Source organism: Passer montanus, unplaced genomic scaffold (assembly GCF_014805655.1).
Source record: "Passer montanus isolate IOZ18808 unplaced genomic scaffold, ASM1480565v1 scaffold141, whole genome shotgun sequence".
NCBI classification, from domain to species: Eukaryota; Metazoa; Chordata; class Aves; order Passeriformes; family Passeridae; genus Passer; species Passer montanus.
In genome coordinates, this window is record NW_024361053.1 from 70,124 (window position 1) to 93,262 (window position 23,139).

Genomic DNA, 23,139 nt, shown 5'->3' on the forward strand with positions numbered 1-23,139 from the left:
TCCTCATGACTGAGGATAAAAACAAAGTAAGTGAAATCTGAGAAGTTTTCCTCAGGTTTAAGGCTAGAAAAACTATTGGAGAAAACAAAATAAAAGCTTCGGTCTTGTCCCAAATTAAGAATTTTCCTCCAAGTCTGAGCAGAACTGCTTCCAGCTCTCTAGGGGTGTGAGTGCAGCCTGAAGCAGCACACCTCAGGAGACGTGTCAGAAAATCTCCCTGCACTGCAGTGACCTTCCCGTTCCGTGGGAGTTCTCGTGCTGGCTACACCACAGCAATTATTCACTGCCACTACCACGCGCTGGCTAACTCCAACCAGGGAGCAACCACTGCGTGCTGCACGCAGAGCAGCTCTGCTGCCCAACAACATAAACCACACAAAAATACAGCGAATCTCACAGCTGACTCTTCACTGCCTCCTGCCAACAGGGCCTGCAGTCAGAGGTGGAATCAAGGGAGCACACCAAAGGGAATGTGCAAGGGCAGGCTGCTTCCCTACTGCCCCCAACATCTGGCACCTAGGGTCAAGCATTAAAACATGGGTTTTGACCCCTGTCTGTTTGATGTAGAAAAAAAAATCCAGGAGATGAGGATGGGCATCCTGTCCTGCCTACTTGTTAAGATACTTGGAAGACTGTTCAGTATTGTCATGGGAAGAGAAAACCCACTCTGAACAGAAGGGTTTTCCCCCTTGCATGGTGTACATGTTATCCCTTGATCCTATGGCTGCATTAACCAGTTTGACCATATCACTATAGGAATGATAACCAGAAAAGAAAAAAAATGTCCGTTTCACTTCTGCACTGCCTAACAGTACCACAAAAAGGTGGAGATAATCTATTAAATTTATAAGTCTCACTACTCCAAAATGAATTACTACTACTTAAGACGATAAAGAGGAAAAAAAACATCTCTTTTGACTAGCAGTGGCAATAATGAGCAAAGCAACAAATGTCTTTACAAGGTCATTCATTAACAAGTACCACTGCATCCCTCTTGAAGATTTGTTCATTGAAAGACTGCAAGTTCAAGCTCAAGTTTCAGTTTAAAAAAAATCATCTTCAAGAGTTAATATAAAGCCTGAAAATCAGTCAAAGGTATAGTGATACATTTAAAAGTAATGATAAAAAATAGGATTATCATCAAAAACTCTGCAATTAGATGAGGAATTAATCCAACTCTACTCCTTATCTAAAGATAAAGAAAGGTAAAGTTTATGGGTCATGTGTTAAGAATTGAGAGAGAACATATTTTATGCTGTTGGACTCATAAAATGTACAATAATTAACACTGAATGCTAAAATAAACTGGGATTATGGAATCTCATTTTTGTCTTCTTGAGGACAATGATGGATTTAGAAATGGAAGTAATTTATTTCATAGCTATGTTTGTATTTTCTGTAAAACTGTACTTGACTTTCATAAATGGACGAAGTAAAATTAGAACATCAGAAAATTATTCAGAAGGTTCACTGCATAAAATCTCTTTTCTTTGATAATTTTTTTGCTATAGCATGTGAAATTACTTAATTCTTTATTTCACAGTTTCAAATTTAGAACATGAAGACTACTATAAAACAAATGGCCTTTCACATCATGTATGAATTAATTTGCTTTAATATTCTTTATCCCAGCCTGGAAAAATGGTTGCCTATTGAGCATGGTAACTCAACTCAAATTCTAAATAATCTAATGGAGGTGGAAAAATACTTAGAGAGCACTTTCAAACAATTTAATTTTTTTTGTGTAATTGCCATCTACATCTCTGTCACTGTCTCAGCAGAAATCACAGTGATTAAAGGGTCCAGAAAACAAATATACATGTACCCATCCCCATCAACATTCCTATCTTAATTGTCAGATTCAACATGGAGACAAGTAACAGCAACGTGGGATGACAACTTATGTTGTTGTGGAAATACATCACTTTTCCATGTATCTCTATATACATACATTATATAAGGTCAGACATGCATACAGATGTTCTCATGCACAGATTTGCATAGGCAGCCACAGCCATACAAATTAGCCTCTGCTCATTAGTTTGTGTCTTCTGACTTGGGTGAATGGTGTACATTAACTGTGTACATAAACTGAATTTTGTAGGGAAGAAGGCCCTCATGGCTCAGCTAGCCAACTGTAATATGCATGAGGAGAGACAGAAGGGAAAAGCTTCATAAAAAAGTCAAATAACATTTTCTACTGACTCAGTCAAAAATGTTTAGGGGAAAAAATAAAGGCCCTGTTTTCAAACTAACTAAAACCATTATCTACAGATAATGCTGGCTGCTTGTATGACATATGACATGAGATTTCAGTTTGTCCAGTGCTGAGATGCAGTCTCTCTGGAGGTGAAATATAGCTGCTGATTAATAGCACAGAGAAGACCATGTAAGAGTTTGTGGCAGGAACTAGAGAATATTGTTGCCTACGCATACACCAGGGGGTATTTAAGTGGGTGGACTGTAGCTACCAAAACTGGAATACAGCAAGGTATTAGCATTAGATACTCCTGAGGGAGTAAAAAAGTGCCATATGCAACCATGAGAATACAGAAACAATTTAATTTGTTTAAATCTGTAATTTCTTTTGCTTACACATTATTTCAATATATTACTTTTGAAGGTACATTTGAGTCTCTCACCACTTGTTTTTTTTTAAATTATGTATTTTAATAAGGATTCGATTTATGAGAATTATAACTTAACCGCTTAAAATGTAGCGTGAATTCCATCTGACAATAATCAATACTAGAAACTTACAAGGGAAGGGTAGCAAAAGGAGTGTTATTCTCCAGCAGGAAATTAAAGGAATGTCCCTTGTAATGGACAACTTCTTCAAGGACTAAAAAGATAGGATGAAGCTGGAAAAGGCAGTTCTGCTTGCTTGAAATGCACACAGCAAATCTACTGTCTCATCTTAATGTAATGGAAAGTTTGTAATTCTTCCCCTATGCTTCACATGCAGCATTGTGAGCAGCAAACCACACTCTCAAAAAGAAACTGCTCTTTTGGGCCTTTCACCTTCCAAAAACTACAATCAGCTAGCTAAAACTACCTTCTCATTTTCCCATCTGCAAATAATGAATATAGTCCTCCTCCACCCTTACGCCAAATATCCTCAGTGGTAGACAATGTATGGGAGCATTGGGTACATCCTCATTAGTGATTCAATGGGTAGATAGGGCTCTTTTTGGTCCAAATCTGTTTTGCGTCTAATACTTGTCTTGCAGAACACATTGAAGTGTGCTAGCAGACTAACTTCCACAATTCAAGGAATACACTACTTCACAATTAGTTTAAAAAGAAGCACTTCTGCAATTAAATAGGTTTTTGCAGCATATCACCATATAATTGTAAAATAATCCACAAGGATGTACTAATATTTCTATCAATTAATATTCTGAGACTTTAAATCAGGAATTTTCCATTTCTCTTGCTTCTGAAAATGAAATAGAATTGGAAGATGTTAAATTATTTACACCCCCTCCAAAATAAAAATGCTTGCTTTGAAATCTAGTCACAAGCAGATTAACATCTTGTGATACAATCCCTTGTAGCAGGAGCAGCTGACAAGATGAGTAATGAACTGCATCCGATTATCTTTTCAGCTCTGTAGCAATCATTTTCCAACAGCTTCCTATGCCATAACCAACAACACTGGAAAAAGGTCACCGTTCTGTCACACTGTCCCCCCACCCAACGTACGTGTTTAACAACACAGAGAACACATAAACCTTTGGAAGGAAAGAGATGCTATTATCCGGCACAAATCTGTTTCAGGTGCACACTGTGCACATAGAAAGCCTATATAAAACATCCATACATAATTGAAAGTCTCCAAAAGTAAATTATTGCACTTTAGCATAAAATAAAATGTTATTTCCTCTTGTCAGGCGATATGCTTTTTCTTCAACAAAAGAACCTTAACTGTAATTGATGGTATCTAAAACTCATGATAGGCAAGATTCGGGTTGACATATACATATGTTTCCCATCATTAAATATACCCAATTAAAACTATGAACATTTATTGCAAGCAATTGTAAGACTATAATGGCAAACCAGAACTTTCTTCCCAAACCAGATCCATTTAACGCAGCATTATTGAATGAATGGTACTCTATGTTTGCAGCTTTATTTTGATCTCACAGCACAGAAAATCTGCACATAAATCATACTTTGTACCACTAGAAAATGGTAGGGAACTAAGATCAGCCACAGAACTGGCTATTTTCTAATAAAAATCTGTTGTGAAAATGTTCCAATGCCTAAAGCACACTTACATAAATTAATATCTACCAAACGAAACTGTATATCAAAAATATTGTCACTATTGTTCCTGTGACCAGTGACCACTTTACTCCCTAAAACTGAACAGGTGAGCAGGCACTTACATGATTTAGTAGCCTCTATGCAATTCCTTAGGCAGTGCAAGACAGTTTAGATCTGTCCTCCTCTTGTTAATTCTTTATTTTCAAAAATGAGCTGAACAACTGCACAGTAACATACACTAGGGCAACCCTCTGTCCTTCTGACCTGCTGGACAGCTGGCCACAACCAAGGAATGGAAAGATACTTTTGAAAGATGTATGGACTACTAGCACTTAGCTACTTTAAAAGATGTTATTTCTAGGTAACCCACTTGCATCTGTGCGGAGTAAAACAGAAAAACAACAACCAGACTGCACTCTGGCCCAGTAACTGTAGTCTTCCCCTTTTTTCACACTGTTTAAAAATGTGGTACACGGTCACACATACTATTCACAAAGGAATTATGTGGTTATCAAAATTATACCCATAAATCAGACAAAATATGTCCAGCAGGCTAGACCAAAAATGGTGATGTATTTTCTCAACAGTGAGGCTCACTATATTGTCTATGTGAATGCAACAAAGTTTATCCTTATTAAAATCATAGACTGAGGTAGTTTGACTTCCATAGTATATACTATTTATGAAAAATAAAAAATGTTCTTAGCTGATTTGCTGAATCAGGGCCATAACCAGCAATATTTTCACTTTGTGTAAGTATTTAATTTCAACCGTTACTATAAAGTCACTATTGTCAATACTCGGCACAAACAGTAACATTCTGCAACTTTCCCATAATAGATCAAGTTTTAGATAAAACATCTAAGGTTGTATAATAGAACCAAAGAGTCACAGAATTAACTAGGTTGGAAAAGACCTTTGAGATCATCGAATCCACCCTACGACCTAACACCACCGTGTCAACTAAACACGGCACCGAGTGCCACATCCAGTCTTTTTTTTAAACACCTCCAGGGATGCTGACTCCACCACCTCCCTGGCAGCCCATTCCAATGGCCAATCACTCTTCCTGTGAAGAACTTTTTCCCAATGTCCAGCCTAAACTTCCCCTGGAGCAGCTTAATAACACTGCATAAAGCCAGTGCCAGGAGACAGTGTTAGTCCCTCATGCTCTCTGTCCCAGGAACACCACAAGGTTCCCATCAGACCATTCCTTCACAATCCTCCACTCTCTTGAGGTCACTCTTGATGGCATTACGACTCTCTGGAGCATCAGCCACTACTCCCAGTTTTGTGTCACCAGCAAATCTGCTGAGGGTACATTCTGGCCCATCATCCAGATCACTAATAAAAGTCTTAGAACTGAACCTTGTATTTGACCCATTGTGGGGGTACACTACTGACCAGCTGCTAGATTTTGCACCACTTTCTGGGCCTGGCCATTCAGCTGGGCCATTCACTATTAATCCCACATTGATAATAAAAGCACTCACAGAGCAACTGGAAGAGCCTGCAGACTCAATCATCTTCTATGGTAGGGAAAGGATTTAGACCAGCATTCTTTTACTGGTATGGGGAGGGAGGGATTTATACTTGTCTATTAATTTTTTTTTTCAGTAATCTTTCTATCTTTAGTGCATGGTATTACAGCACCTAAGCAGACTTGTTAATAACGTGAAGCGACACTATTACTCAGATTGATGCATTGCCTGCATAGATTTGAAATTTAGATTCGATGTTGGCTGCTCACAAGATTATAGAAGAAACTACAGACTGACACGATTCATGTGCTAAACCCCTTCTCACTCACATGAAAATGACTCGTTTTTCCATTTCAAAAAATATAACCCATTTTCACTAACAGCGACTAGTGAGTTAATAAACCACTGAACAATAGTGGGCTGAGTACCACTATCAAAGGATAGATATTACAAGATCTGTATTCACTGGTACTACACAACAATATTAATGCTGAAGCCTGGAAAACTGATTTAAAGTCTCCTCAAACATAAAACCAGCTTACCCATATCAAACTACTAATTAACTTTGCTATTACTGAAATGAAATTAAATCTCTTCAGCTTTGTTCTTATTATAACATCTGACATTAAATCTAAATTCAAGAAATGAGAATGAAAGTATCCCCCTTCTTCAGTGTTAGACAAGAATGTAAGAAGATGCTGAAAGGACATATATTTATTTTTACAAATGTCTCTATTTCCTCCACACTGTAAATTTAGAACTTAATGAGTGTAATTTTCCATCTGTGAATTATCATATTTGTGTCTGTCTAAAATAGCTATTTTAACATTCAAATAATAAATCTGACCCACTGATTTTAAACTGGCTCCCCCTTCATGACAACCACTTCCAACTTATTTTTCCCTGTAGAAATTTTGATACTTTGAGTAGAATGTGAAAAACATCTTTATTGTGAAGCCTCTTTGAAATGTAAAACAATATAGTGAATATTAGCATGCAGCTAGTTGCTGCAGGCTCCTGAAATCAGGCTTTGCATACTAACATATACAGTGTTTCTATCTGTAATCAAACGCTCCGCCATGGAGAAATACAGGACTTGTGAATTTGCTCTAAAAACAGAAGACATTTAAAGGACAGTCTAAATATTTTTTCCACCAATAAAGCAACAATGCAAATGATTTAACAATTTCGTATGACAAGATCTTATGGGACAGAAATAAGGAAATCTATTTGCACTATTTCTATAGCAACATAATTGCCAAATGTTAGACTGTGAACAAAAAGCTATCATCCTCAGTAGTGCAATTAATCAGTAAAGAAAAGACAAATTCTGAGTGTGTTCTCAATAACCCTTTTCTATATCCTTAAAGTAGTCAGGATTAAATTTCTTCAAATAAGAGTGAATTAAAATTTCTAATGTTATTTATATTATACATTACAGGTGCAGAGATGTCAATAAATGACACTGTGATTTTAAAAATGACCTTGATTTTTTTTGTTTTACTGCAGGGCACAGAATTTCATTATACTGGGTTGATCCATTTATATCCAAGGTGTAATAGTTTCTAGACTTCCAGCTGTATTGCAACATTTGGAAAAAGGTCTCTTTATGCAGGTTTGCTTTATTTCTCAAAAACCTTCTTGACCAGAAAATAAAGTTAAGACTGTGCATTTCATGGAATATTGGAATTCTTAAGTGATTCCTCAGAAAAACTAATTTGTGAGAAACAAAAGTACCTAGATATTAAACAGTGCCCTATATCTTCAAAACTACTTAAAACATTAATTAATCCTTTCATATTCCTGCAAGATATGCATCAACTGGAAATAAATGAACTTAGTATTCAAGAGCCACTAACCACCCCAGGGATTTGACAGCTTCGTCTACCCAGAGAAGTGATTTAGTATGTACAGCTTCAATTCCAACCATGCTTTCACCTTGAGTACTTCATATCCCCTCCAAGGATGAAAGGTTCGTTACCGTGTCCACTCAGCCTGGAGCTGTTCAGGTAAGATTGACAAGAAGGATGATAAAAGGCGGCACTTCTGGTAAATATATTTCTTTTCCAATGGCAAGCTGACTGAAAACCAACTGACTTAGTAATTTGCAGTCATCACTGATGTGCAATTTGCACAAACACCACCAAACCAGAAGTGAAAAAGAGCAAAAGTCATTATTACCCACTAACCTACGCAACCTCCACACCATCCCTTTTCTTCACAGCTGCGTATTTCTGTCAGGAAAACAGAATTACAGTTCTACAGAAATCGTAGTGTCATTAGAAAACCATTGCACAGGCTCTGACCCTCCCATGTGAATTAGAATCAAAATACTTTTAGTATGGCTGCCTGGGCACACAGATCCATGCAAAATGAGAGTTGACTTTTAACTGGTATAATCTTCTTGGCTCTTTAAGAGTCCTCAAAACTCCTGCAAGCGAATTCAGAGGGCAATTTGTAGATCTGAAACAAAAACTGTCTCTGATATTTTGGGAAACAAAAACCTGCTCATCCACCTGGGTTTAGATCTTCACAAAGTACTTCATTATGGCTTAAATAACAAACAGAAATCACAGTAGAAATGATGTGCAAGTAATCCAATTCTGCATTTACAAAAAATACTGAAAAACAAATAATATACTTGTAATAATTGGTGAAAACCATACTATTTCTGAATTCACATAAGACAATAATTAGATTATTTTTCAATATTTTCCACTTGGGATTATTTTTTAATTGGGTCAACTGAATGTGAATATGTGATGTAGATGTGAATAATTTCAAAGCAGCATCATTTTTTAACAAGTTTAGACAGGGAGCAGAAACTAGAAGGTGAAATATAAGTACACTCTGTCAATAAATATCTATATTTTCCATTTATTTTCTTTATCTTATGTAATGCTGAGGACATTTCTTTCTGTATCGTTAACACCTCATATTGCCAGTGTTGACAACTCAGGAAAAAAGGCTGCTTACTCACCAAACATTCATCAGCAGAAGCAATGATAAGAGCCCTCCAGAAAGTGCATAATAACACTCCCTAGAACTCTCAGCTCACTTTTTTACCCTGAGGCTTACGTAAACGACAGGGTTTGTGATGTGCCTTGGTTGCAAACAGGACACCCAAAGGCGAGCAAGGGCAGCTCTGCCCTTGCAGAGAGACCCTGTTCATCCTTTCTACTGACCACCCCAGCCCACCTTAAAAATGATTTGTTGCTTTTCAGGCTGCTTTTCTCTTGGCAGATCCGTTCCCTGATGCCTATGTAGGAGTGAAGGAGCCAAAATAGATGAGGATCAAAGATCATTTTCAACTCATTTACAAGGGGCTAAGAGGGACTCTAATTAGGAAGGTGGCTGTCACACAAAGATATGTTCGGCTGCGATTTACACTGAAGTCAATTGTAGTTTAGGCATTACAACAGCCAAGGAAGGATTAGTCACTGCACATTGAAAGAGAGAAGCAATAAAGCAAAATAAACTGAAGTAACCTATCAGCTCTCTGAAGGTGAGTTAAGCAATTGAAAGAAGTGATATAAATAACCAGTCATTAGGTGAACAAAAATATCAAATTTACATTATTTAAATCTTATTTGTAATTTTAATTTTTGTCCTTAAAATTATGACAGCATTAACCAACCCTATCTTTTAAAAAATGTATAGAGTGAAAGCTGTATTCATTTTCCCCAAAACTAGAAATCAGAGCTGCATGAGTTTTGAATTATTTTAGCCCTCTGCAACTAAAATCTAGTCAATAAAGGTCTTTTTTTCTTACACAAAACCCACAAAATATCCATTCAATCGTATTTGTCCTTTAAACAGCTAATAGATTTGTTAAAAAAAAATCTGTAATTTAAATACGTAAACATTAATAATGAACCTATAGCTCATGACTAGTATGAAATGAAGCAGTTTTTAGAAGGTACTATGAGTACATGATTTCTTTTTAGAATTGCATTAATTTCATATTGCGTCAAAGGAAAAACACCAAAATCTAGATCTGCAAAGGGAAAGAGTGAAAAAATGTGCAGTATAAATTTAATGACCAGATTCTTCCATGATCCTCATGTAAGCCTGACACTGTTACTTAACTCTTGGCCACATCTAAAGCTGGTAAAAATTGGAAGGGAATTCTGTAGGAGAAACCATAGGGTAGTAAAGATGCAGGTGTTGTCATTGACCTCATGCTAAACTGCAGAATTAAAAATTTTCCAAGTTCTGCACCTCAGCTTCTTCATCTATCTTAAAAAAAAAAAAAACAGAGTTTTTGTGAATCCTTTAATCAATTAGCTAGTGCTTTTAAAACTACATTTTTGGATACAACATGATACAACACTACTGAATATTATTATGGTAAAAGGTAATTAGAAATTCTTCATCTATCTTAAAAAAAAAAAACCACAGAGTTTTTGTGAATCCTTTAATTAATTAGCTAGTGCTTTTAAAACTACATTTTTGGATACAACATGATACAACACTACTGAATATTATTATGGTAAAAGGTAATTAGAAAGCCGGAAAGCACATGTTTGAGATCATAATACAAAATTAGAAAAACTGCAGGCTGTGCTATCTGTGAAGAGAAAGACACAAAAAATCCCCAATGGAAAAAGAGAATGATGACTTTAAAAAAAAAAGGCAAGTAGCTTCCTTGCTATTAAAGGACTTGTGCTTTAAAAAGGCTGGATCTCCTCCTCTCTTATGCTTCCTAGGATGATACTTGCACTGCAGTAATCAAAACAAGGAAGCAGATGGACAGGCAAAGTGGTACTGCAGCTGCTGCAGAAGATGACTATAATAATAATGTTGACATCAGTAACAGTAATTAGTGCACAGACTGTAGAGTGGATGATTCGTTTTCCTATCTTCTGGAGTGGGCATGCTGCTCTAGCAAACGGGTACAATGTTAGTACCTTTGGCTTGTTTTGTTCATTTGCTCAGTTTATTAATGAAATTGAATACAATACAGAAAATCCAACTTCTCTCTCTCTCCAGAACACTTGCTGAGGAAAGCACATTTCAGTTTGGTTTAACACGAGATGGAATCTTCATTAGTAAATGGCAAAATACCAATTTCTTATTTATATCTAAAACAATTCATACTCTCCCATACAGCCATCTGTACTTACACTCCTGAATTTCAGCAGCATGCAGTATGTGTCTGGTTTTGTCTGAACAACAGTTCTACTCTTTGGTGTGACTTCACCCATCTGCAGCCTGGTGCCACACCTTTTTCAGGAGACACCAGAAGAAATGGTCTAACTGTGAGAATGTCCAAGAAAAACACGATGCTATACTGAACCATTTCAGGCAAGAAGTAAGCCAAGCCATCAGCAGTACTGTGCCATGCTGAGAGAATTCTGCTAGCAGAACATCAGATAAGGATGTACCACTCCTCCTTAGCTGCCCCACTGAGAATGACACTGGCCAGCCTGGCACTCTACTACACCAAACACACACCGAAGAGCAAAGCAATCGGAAGAGTGAAAACTGCAGAAAAATAAATAGATGGATTTTATTTGGGAAATAGAACTTTTCACTTAGATGCAATCCTGCAGTCTGAACGTTAAGGGAAGAAGGGTAATTAGAGAAATCACAGAACATGCTTAGCATAAGACAACCCAGTAAGCCTTTTCTTTTTTAATGAGTTTTTACCCTGCTTCCATTGAAATTAATTTTCCCTGTTTGTTTAGTCTCCAGGAGGATAAATATTTCCTTTGGCTTCCCTCTATTATCAGCCTCAAAAATTGGAAAAACTCCCTTTTCAGTTGTTGAAAAACTCCTTTTCAAGTGATGCTTTACAAGAGAGAAGAGTGAAAGTCAGAAGCATGGGCACAGAGTGGGAGCCACTCATGAATACCAACAGATCATTTACCTAAGTTTCCTTTCCATCCAAACTCTTCCTTTCATCATTTCTGGTCTGTCTCCAGGTTTCCATGTTCCTCCCTAAACATGCTGATCCACAATGACTCCTAACTGGGGAGGGTTGATCCATCAACAGATTTTATTTCCAGACAAAACACTTTTTAATTAAGAAAATATGCCAGAAGTTTATAAACTTTTTGAGGGGGGTTGTGGATTTTTTTTTGGTTGGGTTTTTTTCTTGTTGTTGTGGTTTGGTTTTTTTGCTTGTTTGTTTTGACACAGAAAGAGAAGCTTGAAGTGCCTCATAGAAAAGTGATGCTCTGTGCAACATCTTCTGGAGACGGGCTTAAGAGACAGATAAAGGCTGTATTTAACCTTTATTATTTGCTTTCACTGTTGAGAAGACCACGTTTGCATATGAAGAGCTTCCCCAAGTTATTTCAAATATTAAGTCCATGTAAATTAAAAATCCAGTTACACACTTGGAAAGAGATGTCAGCAGGAACATGTCTTTTTGTTTTCCCTCTCTTCTACTAATGTAGATGAGACAGTTTCAGTAATCCTGTTCCTACCACTGAAGGAGACCATTAATCAAATTATTCCAAATATGAATAAAAAACAATGCAAATGAATGGAAAATAATAGGTATTCAAAAGAACAGCCATGATTATTTTTCAAGGGAGAAATTGTCAAGAAGTGAGAAACAGATGGCTGAAAATGATAGATGAAGACACATTCTCCTATGCAAACTAACAGATTTAATTAATTACTCAAATCACGTGGTATTAAGGAATGACATTAATGATCCATACAGTGGTGCCTTATCAGCTCCCTTTTAAAGAAAACAAAAGAAATTACAACAAAATGAACATGTTTACATCCTACAGATATAACCCACAGATCACAAATATATCATTCAATGTTAGTTTGAATTCCAACACTTTCCCATCAATTTAAGTTAAAAAAAAATTATGGAACTGTAAAATTGTAAATAAACTCATTCTCTCATCACATTTTTATTAAGAGATTTACTAAAGCGTATTCAGCTAAATTAAAACTTTACCTTAACTATCTCCTCTATGAAGCAGACATGTGACACAGGATCTCTTTTCTTTGCCAATACTTTCTGCAAATGCTGCACCTGTAAGACAGAATTTATTGAGAGGGAAAGTGACATCTAAATTCTTACATCCGAAACTGCACGATGAGACAAACAGGAATTAGCTGCAGAGTACCTGTCCGCAAGCAGCACAGATCTGATCCATGAGTTTCTCCATGTTTGTCCAGAGGGCTGCTCGAAAAGCTGCTGTGTTCCCAGGTGTTGGCATAGCAGCTCGACCAGGGCCACCTAAATGGTTTGCAAATACACATAGCAGCACATTTCAGCTTCCACAAATGAAAATTAAAATATTGGAAATATAGATCTCTATGCACTTTGACAGATACTTTTTTTTTAAGTCAAAGCAGCCTAAAATACATCCAGAACAGGTCTTTGTGAATGGCCTCAGTTGTCTCAACTGAGAAGCTGACTAAGCTGTGAAGTTCAGTGGGGATACTTCATGCTCATGACTGTTACAAGCTCTACCAATTCAGCCTTCCACAGAAGCACCACAGTAATGCCAATGACCAGTTTTGCAGGATTTAAGAGTAAAGGGAAATGGGAGAGAGAGTAGCTGTGAAAAATACCAGCTCAGGACTTAAATGCATAGACAAACTGCTAAAAAAAGTGATATTCCAGCTGAAGGGCATGCAGCTTCTAAACAATCACTTCACTTGAGAGAAGATGCATTCCTGTGCATATTCCACTGATTACGGGTCTGGACCCCCACCTTGTTGCAAAACTTTAAAAAAAAAATTGAATGTTCGCAACACCGAAGTTCAAATTTGCCTACCCACTTAACTCCTCAGTATTTTTTGGTATCTGAGCTAAGTGGGAACTGAATGTTTAACAGCGCAACATTTCTTCATATTGAATAGTTTGCTTTGAAACAGTTTTCACCTGACAAAAGCAGAACAATGTAACAATTGACTGCAAATAATTTCAACCCATAATTCTCCCACCAATAAAAAGAAAGAAGAATTTGGAGTCATCGTTCCATGAGAAACAGCTAAGAAAATGCTACAAATTCCAACCTAAAGAGAGCAATTTTCTGGGCAAGTTAGGAAGGAGTGGCAGGGAGAAATAAAGTAAAACCTCCGAGCCAAATATCACATAGACCTGATTTTGTAAAGTTAAATGTTTTTAAATGAATTGTTTTCTGAGATATGCCTGCTCCAACACCCAACTGGTTAAAGCAAGCAGTGAAACATTTCTAGAACAGGCTTGGATGTGAGAGTTTCTTCCATTTTATAATATACCATACTCCTATAAAAATAATCAGTTATCATTCTCTGTAAAACAAGTATCATACCTCTTGTGACTGTTTGAGATGGCTGGGTCAACACTTTGATATCCAAAGCATTTTTTATGTTCTCTTCCAGCACTGTGCAGTATCCATCCACCACATTAGCAATGGTATCCTTCAAAGTCCCAAGATTATGGAAAACCTGAAGAGCAGTTCCCACTTGAGTAGGATTCTGAAGAAAGAAGATATTAAAAAATAACAATTATCTTTAACTGTACTATTGAGATGTTTTATCCCTGATGAGACATCGTTTTGTGGGCAAATTCATCTTTTAAGTTCAGTTTGCTAATTCATTCTGTTTCAGTTACTGGCATCCTTACTGAATAATAGAGAAGGGAGGGTAAAGGAAAAAACTGATTTCCTCTTCTCTCTGAGCAATGCTTTGCTTAGCTCCTTTTGGTGCTATCCTCTGGATATGAATGGAAAGAAAGGAACTGGAAGTACTGCTGGCAGTATCTAACCTGGGGGGGGTAATCAGTGACTGATCCAGCAATGCTGGGGTTAGTTGCAGTACAGCTGTATTCAGCTATGGTGTAGCTGGTAATATTGCTTTAACATGCAGTGCTTGTTACACTACAGGCAGTTAAGTCCCAAATAGTTCACTAAATGTGATACAGCCTTAAAAAAAGTACTAATGAAGGATAAGAAGAAGCAAGCAGGTCAAACCCCTTCTACTGACTACTACAAAGTTTAAGCTTTGAAGACTGTATTTCTACATTTCTATTTCTAATGTTGATAATAACTTCATTTTTCCTCACAGGAGAATTAAGAAATAAACCAATGCAGTGATTATTTCCTGAGCTTGCAAAAAAAAAAAAAAAGAGAGAAAAAAAAAAGAAAAAAAAAGGAAAAACAACCACTCAACACAACACAGGGGAATGAAAACTGTCCAAAACCTGTCCAGGTCCACTGTTTAAGAGACCTCTGATAAAGATTAAATCTGACGATAATTACACTTAGCAACACTAAACACTGGCATGGGTGCTCTTCAGCAAGAGAAAAGCCTCAAATTATTGCCTTTGGAAACTAACCACTGTCATCCATACACTGAACTGCTTTTTTAATTAGCATTTACAGGCAATTAGTGGAAGGGGCAATCAGTTGATCATACACACATTAGAGTGTTTTGTAATTTTTTCTTAGAGCAGTAAAGAACATGGTCTGACAGAAATGCTGGCAGTCAGACTGGACAGAAGCATCGGAGAATTCTGTGATTCTGTGACTCTGTGAGACCACCAGCACTCCCCACTGCAAAGCCCACTTTGGCTTTGGCCATGGTGCAGCTGCTGTGCTGAGGATGCACTTCTGGTACATCCACCTATGGTGCCAGGTTTTCTGATCTGCTGGCAATCAATGTGTTCCCTTCAAATACAGTGTTTCAGAGGTCACACCCCTTTAGCTGCACATTCGTGCCATTTTTTCTAGGTTCCTATATAGTTAACATAGTTATAGCAAAAAAGCCAGATCCCATCTTCTTTACCATGAGGAGTTCCCAGGTTTAGTGGAAAGCAAAGGAATATTAGGCATGTATTATGGTTTGCAGACCTTATACTAACTATACCAGTTTCTTTTTCCAAACAGTGTGGGAGTTAATGAGCATTCCCAGCATAGTATTACGGGTCTGAGACTTGTAGATTTAGTTTTTTGACAACTGGGTATGCTGTAAAATTTCTAAGCATCCTGTGGGTGTGCTTGTGGAGGTGGGAAAGTAAGCCATAAAGACTGGAAGATTAATGGGATGTCAGAAAATGAAGAGTACTATAATGCAAGGAGGGAATCTGGGGACAGAATGAACAAGAGAAAGAAAATATAAATGGGAAGAGGATGGGGAATAGAATGAACAGACTGGCAGAAAGAAAGAGAATGAAACTGAAAGGAAGAAAAGATAGGAAAGACACACCTCATTTACCAGCCTTGCCTAAATTTTTTACAGAATACTTACTCAATTATAAAACCAGGTAGTCAGTAATACAAAATCAATACCTTACTATTAATATAAGACTGCTCAACTAGATTTTGCTCAGGCTCTAATGCCCATATATTAAATAGCAAAAAATAGAACAGCATCAAAAGGTGAGTTGGGCACTATTCACCGTTAAATAATCAATGGCCAGATACTTATTTTCCTGACAAACAGGCAATACAGGCACAAATAACTGCAGGCAAAAAATCAATCTTAGAGCTACCACATCACAGTTTAGCAAACTATGTAGCTACTGGGCAAGACAGACACTAAAACATACTCCAAGAGAGCCTGAGCTACATTTCAAAAGAAATGGTTTTAGCCAGAAGTTTCAAATCAAAATACAAAATCATGGAAATCTTTCATTCACTCAAAGTATCTTCTAAACCTAGTACCAAAATTAAAATCAGAATGAAACAAAGATTACGCAGGTGTCCTATTTCTTACTTGCTTTAAATTGTGGACATGGCCACAGACAGAGGGCTCCTAGCACATGTATTCATCTTGTATGGAATTAGAGACATATCAAATCCCTGACAAGTTAGAAAAAAATGTATTATTTTATTTGATTCATTTACAGTAATTTTCTCACCTCAGGAAGCAGTTATTGTTTCATATGCCCCAGACAGGCTATGTAACAGTCCATTGTTGGTTTATGACTAATCCTAAGAGAATGGAAATTTTTATGCACAGCTAGTTTCTAGGTTCAGGCAATATGTTAAAAAAAAAAATGAAGTCCCTCTTAGGACAAAAATTATGTGAAAAAAAAGTTGAAAAGCAGAATGGAAACGAATTATTATACTTTAAGGCTTGCATGTACATCTCAAAATTAAACTATCATTATACACACTGGACAAAAAGTTGAGAGCCAGTATTTCAGAATTTGCTACTAATAATAGATATTGATAAGAATTTGTCCTTTGTTATTGATAAGAATTTGTCCTTAATATTTTTCTTCTATCTGAGAAAGCTTAAACAGTTCTGAGATTTGAAAAGCTGCCATAATTACCACCCAGAGGAAAGCATGCATTTGAAAAAATTGACTACAACAGTGATCTACAAAGGAAAACAGAATCACATCAGAGAATAATATTCAGAATAGCTATCCAACAGGAAAAATATGGAAAATAATATAACTACTTTTGAGATGGAATTTAATGAGTTAATCAGCAGTATTTTATAACCAATTTGTCTGCCACTGCAGGCAACCACACTTAGCAATTTTAAAGTGTTCCCCTCAGAATCTCCATCCATAAAAAATTTGTACATTTGCCATAAACTTGAAGCTATGGCAATCAAAAGAGTAGAGGGCAAAGAAGAACAGAAGTGCATTTAGGAATATGTTAGTGATACAGTATAATTTTAGTGCATAAACATAAGCATACACAAGTGAAGTAAAAACATGACCCCACAAAGTGTAGGGCAACAACACTACCTACTCAAAAATTAACTACACTGATCTTCAGATTGCAAAAATTATTATGCATCTGGGAGTTAAGGAGAGATGGCATTAAGTCCACCAGTAATATCCTTCTCCATTCAAAGCACTCCTCCATCTGGCAAGTCAAAACATAGTATGTTACAGATAGATGGAAACTAAATTCCACAAATGTAAGAGCTTAAGAAGACTCAGTGAGTCATCAGTTCAACATATGAAGGAAATAAAAGAAAAATCAACATGCTCTAAAGCTAGTTATACCATGAAACAATTATCACAAATATTTTAAAACATCTAAGTTTCTCAGTATCCATCAGACAATAGTTTTAATAGCTTGATCAGAAGGTTGATACCAGGAACAACTTGGAAAAAAAGGTATGGGTATTTCAATTTATGCTTTTGCAAAACAGATACTCATTCAGCAGAAACTATGAAGAGATGTTCACACCAGATGTCTTTGCTAATTTTCTCTATGAATGAGAACCATTCATTTTATTGACATACCTTCTGATTAATTTTATCCCATCCCATTCCATTTGGTTCTGTAGACAACCACAGACAAGTAGAAGTGTTACGCAGTAATTAGTATGAAGGTGGTTTTTTTCACAATTACATCATGTGGTTGTTTCAAAGAGCAGGTGACTGGATTTAGTAACTCAGCAGATGCTGTGCAGGCCAGCATGGCAGCTACAGCCATTCTCAGAGCACAACCCCATTTGGTCACTTCCTTTCCCACAAAGATAATAACCCTCAGAAGACTAAACAGAAATGTCACTAAAGATTTAAGAAAATATATCTTACATTTCTAATTTGAAAGTATCTGCTAGGATGGAACAAAACAATTTTGCTTTGTCAACAGCCCATATTGCAACTATTTTATAATGGCCAAGATTGTAGTCTTTTATTTTACGATTGCCACTAGTATTATCAGAATAATCTTCTGAAAGCGTGCCTAAGGAAAGAGCAACAATCTTTTTCATCATTAGAAATGCAGCTTGGACAAGCAAACCTGCTCCTCACAAGAGAGAGTGGTGATGACACCGAGTTAATTTGGGGACAGGAATATTCCTAGCATAAGGCTGAACCATAAACAAGAAACTTGCATAACAGGCAAAACTAATGGCTCAAGTGCTACATACACAGCTTCCAAACTCACACTCCACCTTCTCAGGGTGCAGGATTCACTATGTGGATCATTATTCTCTACCAGTTCTGTCTTAGGGAACTTCACATCATTATTTCTTTATCCAGTACAAATCTGTCCCAAAGATTCTATGCCACCGGATTTGCACCTCGTGGACTACCAGCTTCCTTCTCAAATGAAAATGTGCTAATTGGCAAAAATATTTATAGTCAATCTGAGACAATTTATGGTTTATCTGAGACAATTGCTACTACTTACACAAAGAAGCAGTGTTACAAATGTAATTAATTGTTAACTTTCATGCAGTTAAATTTCACAAGTACCTGCACCACCAATAATCAGAACAGCTCTCCAAGGAAATTCTCTTTTACAGTATAGTTTAGAAGGACCACATACAGGGAAGTCAAACTTGGACTAGACCCTCACTTAGAAATTATGTTCTATAGCTATTAATGCATAAAAGGACATTTCTATTCTGCTTATCAAAATTAGAACAGTGGCTCTGACTGAAAATCTTTCTCATTCTGCAGAGAACAGATAACCCTGTCCAGGAGAGGCTGTGGCAGGCCGATAGAAATAGACAGACAGACAGATAGATAATTCAAGAGCTGTGATATCAGTGCACTGTCACATTGTTACCTCTTATGCAAAACATGCACCATATCCCATTAAAAAGCAGTAGAAGTGTAACACAGCTCAAAAATAATTACATACATTGCTTAGTTGAAGGAAGTTTCATAATTACTAATTAGTCCAGGAATCACTTAAACAGAGTGGTCTGACAATGTGGCAAGCAAGGAATACCACAACATTCCCTAACCATCAAGAAATAATCAGCACTAAAACACAACTATCCCAGAACAGGATGCACACTGAAATAACCAAACTTGTAAACTAATGCATATTTTCTGACAATGAATACAAAAGACTATTGCAGTCCTTACAGAGTCAGTGGAAAAACTGCTTCCAGATTATACTTCTGAGTATCTTTGACTGACATTTAGTATTAACTAATTTCATTTGACAGAAAATTTGCTATACTGGGAGCTATTTCACTTACTTTTTAAAGTTTACTGCTCCTTTTGTTTGCAGGAGATAGGAGCTGCAATTTCCAACACAGCACAGCTTTACAAGGTCCAGAGACCCCTTTGAGAGGCTAAAAATCCACAGTCAGATGCTCCTTTACAGTGTTTGCCCCTTCTCCCCTCTCACTACCATTACAACATGCTGCCTCCTTTCAATAATTTTTGCATAAATAACATTACTATCCCTAATGACAAATTCTACTCAAAGACCAAGTGATTGCAAGTTTTGCAAGCACTTGCAGCTACCCAGTTCTTAGTCTTCTCTTACAGACACCAGAAGTGAAAAAAATAGAAGTTACTCCAGGAAAAGCTGCAGTTCAATTTAAAGAGCTCAAGCAGGTAAGCAGCGAAGAAAACTTGGCCACCTAAGTCACAGCCAAGGCAAAATGACCTATTGAGCAGAATTAGTAACTTAGTAAGAAGGGTTGGAATTCTTGCTTTGAGGTATAACTCAGCTATTTTAATTGTAGAAAAAGTAACAAAAAACTAAAAGTAGAAATTAAATGCCAATGAAATTCAGTTTCAGTCTAAAAACAGTATTTTATTTCATTTCCAAATATCCATGCCTAAAAAAAATTAATTGATATACCACTACTCCTAAAAATGAACCTACTTAGGGAAGCTCATCTCTATGTTCATTATCATCCCATCTGTCTTTTACTCTGTTCATCTCTAAAACCTGAGCAATAAATGAAAAGGTCAAATTGACAATGTAAAGCCAGAGAATCCAGGCTTCTTTCTAATGATATCCCAGATCTTCTTCTTTCGGTCTTTGCAGTGTTGCTGGGAGGACACAGAGGTTAAAATATTATGATTTGCTATAGAAATATCATAGGTAATAGTGATATAAACATTGGCTAGATTAGAAATTAATCTTTTAAGCCTTAAGAGGCAAGAGTCACAAAGCCAAATATTTAACTATGGTTAGGTTATAGCATCTACCTTCTATGAGCCCATGTTTGAAATACACAACCTCTTTTGGTAGAAGGACTTTCACATGAAAGGAGAACAGCTACAAAGCACAGTTATAAACCTCATCATGTCCTCAAACTAGGTCAGCCTTTTGTTTCTTAGAATAACAAGAAGGAAATAGCAAGAAGCTTTGCACTACAAAGGTTGAGGAGGGGGGAAAAAAAAGAAACAGTAGCAATAAAATACTAGAAAGCAAAGAAACAAGATTTTTCAACACAGCTAAATAGCTTGCCAAAACACTTATTCACCATAATAGTGTAATCAAAGCAACAGATGGCTAAGAGCTAATGGGACAGAAAGGCATCAGGAACTGTTGTAAAGAATTATCTCATGAAACATCAAGCAATGTTCCAAAGTTTACCAAGCCTCAGGCGATCAACGTGACAGCAATTTCAAAGAAAGTATCTGGCACCTCTGAGGACAGATCAGCTGCATTGACTAGCCCATAACAATTACAAATTTTATCCTACAATGCTGTATTTGAGTGTAGGAAGAGTATAAAGTCTTTAAAGAGTAGAAATTATACAAAATTTAAAAAACTAGTCAGGCAACATGGAAATGGGGGCTTCTGAGCCAAATCAAACGTCTTAAAATGCTTCTCTCACCTCTTACACAATGTGACCAATCTCTAAAGCCCTTACTGATAACAAACCAGTTCACATCTGAAGATGTGGCTTCCCTATTAAAAGCACAGCTGATGAAGTTTAGAGAGCAGAAGATGAGATTGCAGCACCTCTCCTGTCCTTGTGAAACCCTGACTTGCACCTGCTGATTCAAGTCCCATTACTGAAGAACAGAAGTGTAAGGACACAAAATCTCGTTACTAATTTTGATATTTGGACAAAAGCTTGTGACCAGATGTTTTCTTCCACCTCCCAATATCATTATGTACGTGCTGACTCTATTAGATGGTTCAACAAAGCCATTACAAAACCAAAATGGCAAGTTTCACTTTTAACTCAGTCTTAACAATCAACATTAGGAATTAGCAGCTGAAGGGTTTTAACATGTTTTCCTTTCTTTACAAAAAAAAATAAAATTAAATTCTATCTCAGAAAAAATATCCTTTAAATGGTATGTTCTGAATGATTAAATACCTACCACAAGCCATCTGGGTTTTCTTGCTCTCCTGCTAGTCTTTGCAACAAGATAATCATTACCTATGCAAGTGACAACATATCATTTCTGGAATCTGTGCATATATTGTCAACAGCCCTGAAGTGTCCTCAAGTATTTAAAAGGAATGAACTTTAAGAAGCTATTTTATTTTAAATTCTTTATAGCTAATGTTTTCATACTCAACTACAGACAGACCTCCATCATGGTCAGATTTGTTGTTGGATTCTATTAAGAAGAAAAAAAATGTTTTAAAATTCTAAGTTCCAGTTCATTGTATCGCACACCTACAGGAAAGTCTGCAGATAATTCGCTGAAGAATTGTATGTTGCCAGGACTGCTGGAGTTGCTCTAATCCACCTGCTTGCTTAAAGGAGGGTTTACCACACCAGGCTGCTCAGGAATGAGCCAGAAGATACTCTTCCTACTGCATTTTCCCTTCCTAGTTCTTACAGCTCCCACAGAATGCAACAATGGATTTGTGCAGTCATTTTCATCAAGTTTTGCTGAGGCCAGCTTGAAAGAGAGCAAACCCATGTATACAGCCAACCATGTCAGTGTTGGCAGTGTTACCTACACCCTGACAGCAGTCTAAGTCTTCCAAGTTCTCCTGTAAATTTGTCCACTGGCATGACAAAACTGACCTCTTTTTTGTTACAGATTCAACATTCATAGAAATAGATTTTACATTTCTAGTTGTTTGTTTTGTTGGGTTTTTTTTAAAGGTCAGTCCCTTTAAAATCAAATGGCCAAAGCTGTATCATACAAAAACTTTACTACAAAGAAAAAAAAATCAGAAGTCCTCTGCAGAAAAAGAAATACTGTGCCTAGTTCAGCTCAGACACTGGGATCCAGTTTGGCCACTGAAACAAGGCAGTCCCCACCGCTCACTTCAGCTGTTAGCCAGCAATGCATTCTGAAACCTTCACACAAATGGGAACTTGCTGGGCTGCTGCCTGCACAAGGACAGAAGGGAGGTGAAAGAGAAGAATAAGCAGCTGAGTGCACCTCTTCTTTCACACAGACATTATTCATCACCCAAGAACTGCAGTATTCTGATCCAAGATTTTTCCTTTCTAATGTCACATACTGTTCAGCTCCCTGTGTCATTTCAAGCTTATCCAAAGCTTTAAATCTTTTTGTTACCATAAATGTAACAATGTACGATAATGCAGAATTTCATGTGGCACTGAGTAGCAGATCAAGAACACGATGAAGCATTGATTTTTTTCTGAGAGGATTAAGACAGAGCAGATTTTTAACCCGAGAAAGAGGCAAAATGAATTATATTATCTTATTTAGATGAGTATCATGGCTAGTCGATCATATTTTTCACTCTGCTCTATGCAGATGTGGCTTATTAATGCTTTGTATGTTCTTCTTGGATCACCTAATTGCATT

General features: G+C 36.8%; 1 protein-coding gene across 1 annotated transcript in view; it reads right to left on the bottom strand.

Annotated features, from left to right (window-relative positions):
* Nucleotides 1-23,139, bottom strand: part of COG5 (component of oligomeric golgi complex 5) — a 172,895-nt gene that overhangs the window by 47,761 nt on the left and 101,995 nt on the right. The window contains exons 8-10 of the mRNA XM_039700490.1: nt 14,027-14,192; nt 12,851-12,963; nt 12,679-12,756 (exon numbers count right to left, since the gene is read on the bottom strand). Coding sequence (XP_039556424.1) covers nt 12,679-12,756; nt 12,851-12,963; nt 14,027-14,192 — 357 coding nt within the window. The remainder of the gene's footprint in view (nt 1-12,678; nt 12,757-12,850; nt 12,964-14,026; nt 14,193-23,139) is intronic.